We start from the raw sequence: 8,467 nt of genomic DNA on the forward strand, positions 1-8,467 counted from the left end.
CACAGAGAAAGGAGGAAAAAGTTACAGATGTCAGCATCATCACTCAATCAAATATTTATTGATTACATCCTCAAAAAGTTAAATCTGTAACTAAGTAAAGTGATAAACAGAGTTAACAGAATATATTCTCTTCAGTGACATTTTTGTCCGTTTTCACAGCACAGATCAGATTGTGCGAGTTGTGATTGCTTGACACATTTAAGTGAAAAACTATTTTGTGGAGTTGCTCACCACTCAAAATAATGCAGAGGCTCCCCGGACCTTTACCAACAACCCAAACATGTCAACAAGGAACATCATTCAGTTCTTTTCAGACTGATCATTTGGCTTGGCAGGATGCAGCTAAAGTCCAGCACGGACACCATATATAGTTTACGACATCATCATAAGCCTGTGGTCACAGCTTTCCCTTAAAGAAAGCACTAGCAGCGACTAGTTTTGTGGGACGCTTGGCTCCTGTCAGCTTGAAGTGAGTGGAAAATTTTAATAGCCTGAACAGAAGATGGAGAGATGAAAAAAAAAGTAAATTAACTTCTAGCAGAATGCAGATAAGTCTTCTAAGGACTCAATTAGATTTACCCCTGAACCAGTATGTGTTTTCTTTTAAGACGGTTGGGTAATACTCTTTGGAATTGTTGGATTAAGTCCCACATGGTTCATTCCAGGAGATCTGGATAAGGAAATGCTTTTGTGTTTCAGGGCTGAATTCAGAAATCACCAGTGGATAAATCTGAGAGTTAACTATTTGTGTCTCATGAGTGTGTTCCATTTTACCCCCCCCAAAAGAAAAAAAAACAAACCTAACTGAATCTTTTAAAGGCCAGAGGAGGTTCTTAGCTTGTGGTCAGAATGACGTCACCAACTGACAAACATGTTAGGAGCACGATTTTACCTTCCAGTGGACAAATCTATATCACAATTGTACAATCTTGATTTCACGATCTATCACTGCCTCAGGAAAATGTATTGTGACATAAACTGCCCTGATAAACAATATGGATCTGTGAGGCTCGTGACTTGCAGTTGTGTTGGTGCTACAGATCACAATGATACAATCCTGCAGTATTTCTAGGGCCGTCTCTAGTGTATCAGTAAGACCTGGGTCAACTGTTCCTCCTTATCAACGCACTTTCGTGCACTTATTGTAGACCGCTCATTTTCATGTATTTTGAAATTCAGTAGATTTTGTGATCAAAGTGCTGCAACAACAATGCATGCAAAAGTGCACGCCTCATTAAAAACTCACAGAAGTCAGTGTTCTTAAGCTAACTGTGGCAAAGTGCAACTGTGACATGCCGAAGGGAAAGCATTTCACTTCAGTGAAATTAAATCCACTGGAAACAGTGAATCAAGACACTTATCTCTACTCCAAAGCTAACAACAATAAATGTATTATCTGTAAAGACAAGATTTTTAATTCTTAAAAATGAATTCCTAACATATTATATAATATTACAAAGAATTCACCCCCACCACCACCACCTCCAGGAATATGTAGAACCTTCAAGTATTACAGCATGATTGATTTGGGGCACAGGCAACATCTCAGAAATAAAATGTCTCAGTTGATGCTTAATTACCACCTTAAAATATGATTATGTGGTTGTTTTGACAAATACGTTTGAGATCAAAAAAATCAATAAATAAAATAGTCTCACCTTCTCAATATCTTCCCTACTGAGTCCCAGAACACTTCCCATGAGCCTCAGCACATCAGCACGCTTGGTTTTAGGGGTGTGAAAGTATCCCACAAACAGGTTACGCATTAAGACTCTGAAAACATGAAATCACAATTCACATGGAGTAATTTATAAATTAAGAAGTTTCAATCCAATGGATTGTCATGATGATAAAAGCCTACTGTCTACTGCTGTGTGTTGGTGAAGAAAAAATGAGCGGAGTCTCCCTCTTGTTTTCATGGTCCCCTCACGGCTTCCGTAGCAAAAAAAGTAGTGTGTGGCACGTTTATTTTTCATTTCAGTATTTCTAACCCTACCCTTTGTGATACTGTTCATCATTAACTTTATTGAATGTTGTGTACGCTGTGATTGTGAAAAAACAAAAAACAAACAAAAAAAACAAGCAGATTCTATTTTTTGTGGTCCCGTTGTGTGGGGCTTCCTTAACAAAACGAACAGTTTTTGTGGTGCGTTTATTTTATATTTCAGTATTTCTAACCCTACTCTTTGTGATATTATTCATCATTACATTTATTAAATGCTGTGTGCTGCTGTGTGATTGTGGAGAAAAAGCCAGGTCACTTTTTTGTGGTAGCAGCTTCCTTAACAAAGGAGTAATGTTTTAGTGGCACTTTTTTTTAAAAACTTACTATTTCTAACCCTAACCATGGTGTAATAGCAGAAAAAAAAAGGCAAAAAAAAAAAAGGCAAAAAAACAGAGGAAAGAGGAGTTGTGATGGCTTGTTTTCACAGCTAAGCATATTGTTACCAGCTAATGCCTCTATAGAAACACAGTGACCCTTCCTTTCGTTTTTCAGGTTTTATAGCGAGACCTAGAGTGCAAACTGGCATTGTTTTTTTTTTTATTAGGTGAATACTTACTTGTCTATCTTCCCTTCTGTGCTATTCAGAAGGTTCATCAACTTCCTCTGAGCTTCCTCCAACATCTCCTGTCTCACATCCACTGCAAGCACAAAGTTTTTTTTGTTTAAATATTTTACAGAATGGTTATGTCACTGATATGCAGACATTCCAAAATTAGCCTGTCATTGGTGAGCCTACGAACCACAACATTCTCAAAGAACATCAGCTACTAATGGATGCAATGTACATTTTCCATACATGAGCAAGCTGCAAAATGAATACGTAACCTCACATAAGGTCTGTGTAAACAGAACGTGCAAAAAACTATAGGGAAGAGGAGAAGAAAAAAAAAGGGGGGAGAAGAAATTTGAGCCTCAGAATGCAAGACAACTTGAAATTAGCTGATCGTGTGAACCAAATGATGTATTTACAGGAACATCTAAGCCAGGAATGTTCCTATTTCTTCAACCAAAATCATTTTAAATCCTTAATATGCATGGGTGATTTTTCCCAAACATAAAAGGTGTATTTGGCCAGGGGTCATTAAAGATCCAAATGATGCATTTAATGTGATGTGCAAACCTTAAAGACAGATGCTACACAAATATGAAACAGAGGGTAAGAAAATAAAAATCTGTCAAGCAGCTGAAATGAAATTCACAAACATACAGGCTGCACATCTTAAATAATATCAGAGGCTTTGTGGACTGGGCTCTGAACTAAGCAGACAAAACAGCTCAAACAGGCCTGTACTTAATAAATCAATCAAACTTTATTTATAGAGCACTTTTCATACAATTAAATGCAACACAGAGTGCTTCATAAAGTAAAAACAGTACCGTTGAACTATCGACCCACGTAAAAACATCAACCCACAAAAATCCACGTCGTACACACCACCGCTCACCACACACACACACACGCAGATTAAAAGAATAAGAGAATAAAAGGCAATAACAATTTAAACAAGATAATAAAAATAAACAATTAAAAGCTAAACTAAAAAGATAAGTCTTGAGCCTATTTTTAAAAACCTGAACATTCTCTGCAGCCCTGAGCCCCTCCGGCAGACTATTCCAAAGACGAGGAGCGTAAAACTGAAAAGACGCCTCGCCATGAGTGTGTGTTCTAACTTTGGGAATGACTAACAGTCTGCTGCCAGAGGAGCGCAGACAGCGTGAGGGTTCATATGGTAAAAGCAATTCTGAAAGATAAGAAGGGCCAAGACCATTAAGACATTTAAAAACCATTAAAAGAACCTTAAAATCAATCCTAAAAGACATGGGGAGCCAATGCAGTGATTTTAAAACCGGTGTAATATGCTCCTGCTTTGTAGTCCTTGTCAGAGCACGAGCTGCAGAATTTTGCAAGAGTTGGAGGCCAGATATATTCTTCTTAGGAAGACCAGAAAGTAGGGCATTACAATAGTCAATACGACTAGTGACAAAAGCATGCATCAGCGTCTCCGTGTTGGCTTGAGAGAGAATGGGGCGGACTCTGGCAATGTTCTTAAGATGGTAAAAACCTATTTTAGTAATATGTTTAATGTGTGGAATAAAAGTCAGCTCAGAGTCTAAAATTACACCCAAGTTTCTCACTTGTGGAGATGAATTAAAAGAAACTGACTGAAGTTTTGGTAAAAGTTTCATTCTCAGGGCCTCAGGACCAATAACTAAAACTTCGGTTTTATCCTGGTTGAGATGGAGAAAGTTTTCTGCCATCCAGGATTCGATATCTAAGATACAGTTAAAACGTGTGTCCACTGGTCTTGTGTCATCAGGAGACACAGAGACATACAGCTGTGTATCATCTGTGTAGCTGTGAAAGCTAACTCCATGTCTCCTGATGACGCCAAGCGGGAGCATATACAGGTTAAAAAGGACTGGTCCCAAAATCAAACCCTGGGGCACACCACATGTGACTTCATGAGCATGAGAAGAGCAGGTATCGAGACTTACCATAAAGTCCTGTCTGTAAGATACGAAGTAAACCATTTGTGCACAGTACCAGAGAGGCCAATGTTCTTCAAACGAGCTAAAAGCACAGTGTGGTCCACTGTATCAAAAGCTGCGCTCAGATCCAGTAGAACCAACACTGTCAACTTCTTAGAATCAAAATTTAATCTAAAATCATTTAATACCTTTACAAGGACTGTCTCAGTGCTGTGGTTCACCCTAAATCCTGACTGAAATTGCTCTAGGACATTGTGGGAATTAAAATCACTAAGCTGAATAAAGACTAGTTTTTCTAAAATTTTATTTAAAAATGGTAAATTGTTAAAAATCACTGGAGTCTAAATTGCTCTTCTTCAGCAGGGGTCTCACCACCACCCCTTTAAATGCAGCAGGAAAGACCCCCGTTTGAAGAGAGCAATTCATGATGCTTAAAAGCTCATCTATAAAAGGTCCATAAAATAATTTAAAAAACTTTGTCGGGATCAGATCTAAATCATGTGGTGGGCTTCACTGAGGAGAAAACCTTATCAGCGTCTCACCATCGACCAGGACAAAACTGTCCAGGCTTTCCTCAGGTGAAGGCAGACACTCAGATGCATTTAAAACCATATTACTCTGTGAGGACAAGATGTTACATCTGATAGTGTCCACCTTCTTCCTGAAGTGGTCTGCAAACTTCTCACACATGGAGTCTGTGACATTAGAAAAGGAAGAAGAGTTTCAATAGTTGAAAATAAAATCTGAGGATTATTTTTATGACTGTTAATTAAGCTTGAAAAGTATTGGTTGCGTGATTTCCTAACTTCAGTATTATAAATTTTTAGTTGTTCTGCAAATATTTGATAGTTTATTTTCATTTTGTTTTTTCTCCATCTCCTTTCCGCCACCCTGCAATTTCTCTTTAATTTTTTAAGTTCTTCGGATTGCCAAGGGGGTTTTGGTTTTTTGGAAGTATGTTTTATTTGAGAGGGGCAACTGTATTCAGAGCAAACTTTAATTTGCTATTAAAATTTTCAAGAATAAAATCACAGGGGGCGGGTAAAACAATAGCAGGAGACTGATCTAAAACCTCTTTAAAATGAGCAGCCACTTCCAGAGGGCCACCCTCTGTAAATCACAGGTGATGTTAAAAAATACACAGAAATGATCAGACACAGCTAAGTCACAAATAGAGGACACACTCCCGGACAAACCTAGCGTGATCACAAGGTCCAGGATGTGCCCCCTGCCGTGACTCGGCCGTGTGACATGTTGAGTAAAATCCATACAGTCCAATATGTTTAAAAACTTAACAGTGAGTGGATCTGAAGGATTATCCATATGTATGTTAAAATTATCCTGTGATAAGAACTATGTAAATAGGTTAAAAATTCTGAAAACTCATTAATAAAATCACCAGAATTTTTGGGTGGCCGATAAATAGTAACATAAAATTGTGGGGTTGCTAAAAACAATTGCATGATATTCAAAACTTGTGAACTGTTCAAATAAAATAGGTTTGGTGGCCAAGGTGTTTGTTATGATAGATGCTGTGCCACCGCCCCTTTTAGCACCCCTAGTAGAATAAAAAGAACTATAGTTCTGCGGAAGGACCTCAGTGAGAACTGCACCTGCATCTGCACCCACCCACTTTATTACCACTTCATGACAACACCTGCAGATTTAGGGTTTGGGATAGTTGAGCTTCACACTCCAGTCATTCGCATGGATAAATTTTGTTGGGGGCGGGCTTTCCATATGTCCTGTGGAGAACCTGTCTAGTGAGAACCATTAACAGCACCTCACCTTGTTTTTTCAGTTCTTCAATTTGCTCCTCTTTCAAATCGAGCTGATCAGTGAGGCGAGATGCTGATTCTAGAGCAGCGTTGGCCTCATTGAGGTTAAGCTAACAGAAAGCACAAAGTACAGAGTATCATCAGCTGTCATGATTTTCATGAAACAGTAACAACTGTGGGAAGAAAAAAAAGCCATTTGAAAAACCAAGAGACAAGAAGAATTGGCTACAGCAGGGTTCCTACAGCTTAAGACAAGACAGGTTTAAGAGGTTGGTTTTTTATGCCATTCAGAATGAAACTTAAGATGAGCATTACAATAATCAAAAGAAAAAAAACAAATGCCTGAGGTTCAGTTTAAGGGTTGGAAATTTGGAGTCCCCTTGTCCATTGTTTACATTTCCTGCATGGTAATTATGCATGAAAATTCAGTAAGGTATGTCTTCTATAATGCATTCCAATTCTAAGGTAGAACTATACTAGTGTATACTAAAGTATATCTTCTTCTTTGTCTTTCGGCTGTTCCCGTTAGGGGTCGCCACAGCAGATCAATCGTTTCCATCTCACCCTGTCCTCTGTATCTTCCTCTGTCACACCAACCACCTGCATGTCCTCTCTCAGCACATCCATGAACCTCCTCTTTGGTCTCCCTCTTCTCCTCCTGCCTGGTGGCTCCATCCTCAGCATCCTTCTCCCTATATACCCTGGGTCCCTCCTCTGCACATGTCCAAACCATCTCAATCTCGCCTCTCTGACTTTGTCTCCAAACCGTCCCACCTGAGCTGTCCCTCTGATATATTCATTCCTAATCTTGTCCATTCTTGTCACTCCCAAAGAGAATCTCAACATCTTCAGCTCTGCCACCTCCAGCTCTGCCTCCTGTCTTTTTGTTAGTGCCACTGTCTCTAAACCATACAACATAGCTGGTCTCACTACTGTTTTGTAAACTTTCCCCTTCACTCCTGCTGATATTCTTCGGTCACTAATCACTCCTGCCACCTTTCTCCACCCACTCCACCCTGCCTGCACTCTCTTCTTCACCTCTCTACCACACTCTCCATTACTTTGAACAGTTGACCCCAAATATTTAAACTCATCTACTTTCACCACTTCTACTCCTTGTAACTGCACTATTCCACTGGGCTTCCTCTCATTCACACACATGTACTCAGTCTTGCTTCTACTGACTTTCATTCCCCTTCTCTCCAAAGCATATCTCCACTTCTCCAGACTAGACTCAACTTGCTCTCTACTCTCACTACAGATCACAATGTCATCTGCAAACATCATAGTCCATGGGGACTCCTGTCTGATCTCATCTGTCAACCTGTCCATCACCACTGCAAACAAGAAAGGACTCAGAGCTGATCCTTGGTGTAATCCCACCTCCACCTTGAATGAGTGTCATTCCGACTGCGCATCTCACCGCTGTCACACTATTCTTGTACATGTCCTGTACTACCCTAACATACTTCTCTGCCACTCCAGACTTCCTCATACAATGCCACAACTCTTCTCTTGGCACCCTATCATAAGCTTTTTCTAAGTTCACAAACACACAATGTAACTCTTTCTGTCCTTCTCTGTACTTTTCCAACAGTATTCTCAGAGCAAACATTGCATCTGTAGTGCTCTCTCGGCATGAAACCATATTGCTGCTCACAGATCTTCACCTGTTTTCTAAGCCTAGCTTCTACTACTCTTTCCCATAACTTCATGCTGTGGCTGATCAGCTTTATGCCTCTGTAGTTACTGCAGGGAACCGTGGGCTAGAATGACATCACACCGATCTGTGTCCTAACTGTTGATTAACCGATGTCACCAGTGAAAAAAGTGAATTGAAGTTGAAGGCTGGTGTACTTGAAGAGCAGAAGCTTGGTCTTCTAACTTCTGAGCTTTCCTTTTCCAGTCATTCTTCTCCTTCTTGTGCTTTTCGAGCTCAGCTGAGTATATGGCTTTCTCTTCTGATGGAGAAAGAGGAAAAAAATATTGAGGAAAAATGAAAAAGTCACAAAGCGCATTATCACAAAGATCTCTGCAGCAGTGATGATAATGTCAAGTCATATTGTGGCATTGTGAATCCCTGAGCTTCAACATATTCCAATTTATTATGACATTAAAGAATGTGGCATCTCTATATTAAAAATTTTAACATTGTGTCTTTTGACTCAGTTATAAATAAAAAAAAAAGAACACA

General features: G+C 39.4%; 1 protein-coding gene across 3 annotated transcripts in view; it reads right to left on the minus strand.

The window, feature by feature from the left end:
* trip11 (thyroid hormone receptor interactor 11) overlaps positions 1-8,467 on the minus strand; it is a 42,973-nt gene that overhangs the window by 3,110 nt on the left and 31,396 nt on the right. For all 3 annotated transcript variants that reach the window (XM_034195529.1, XM_034195530.1, XM_034195528.1), the window contains exons 15-18: positions 8,131-8,234; positions 6,284-6,383; positions 2,562-2,643; positions 1,659-1,773 (exon numbers count right to left, since the gene is read on the minus strand). In XM_034195529.1, coding sequence (XP_034051420.1) covers positions 1,659-1,773; positions 2,562-2,643; positions 6,284-6,383; positions 8,131-8,234 — 401 coding nt within the window. The remainder of the gene's footprint in view (positions 1-1,658; positions 1,774-2,561; positions 2,644-6,283; positions 6,384-8,130; positions 8,235-8,467) is intronic.

Source organism: Thalassophryne amazonica, chromosome 19 (genome assembly GCF_902500255.1).
Source record: "Thalassophryne amazonica chromosome 19, fThaAma1.1, whole genome shotgun sequence".
NCBI classification, from domain to species: Eukaryota; Metazoa; Chordata; class Actinopteri; order Batrachoidiformes; family Batrachoididae; genus Thalassophryne; species Thalassophryne amazonica.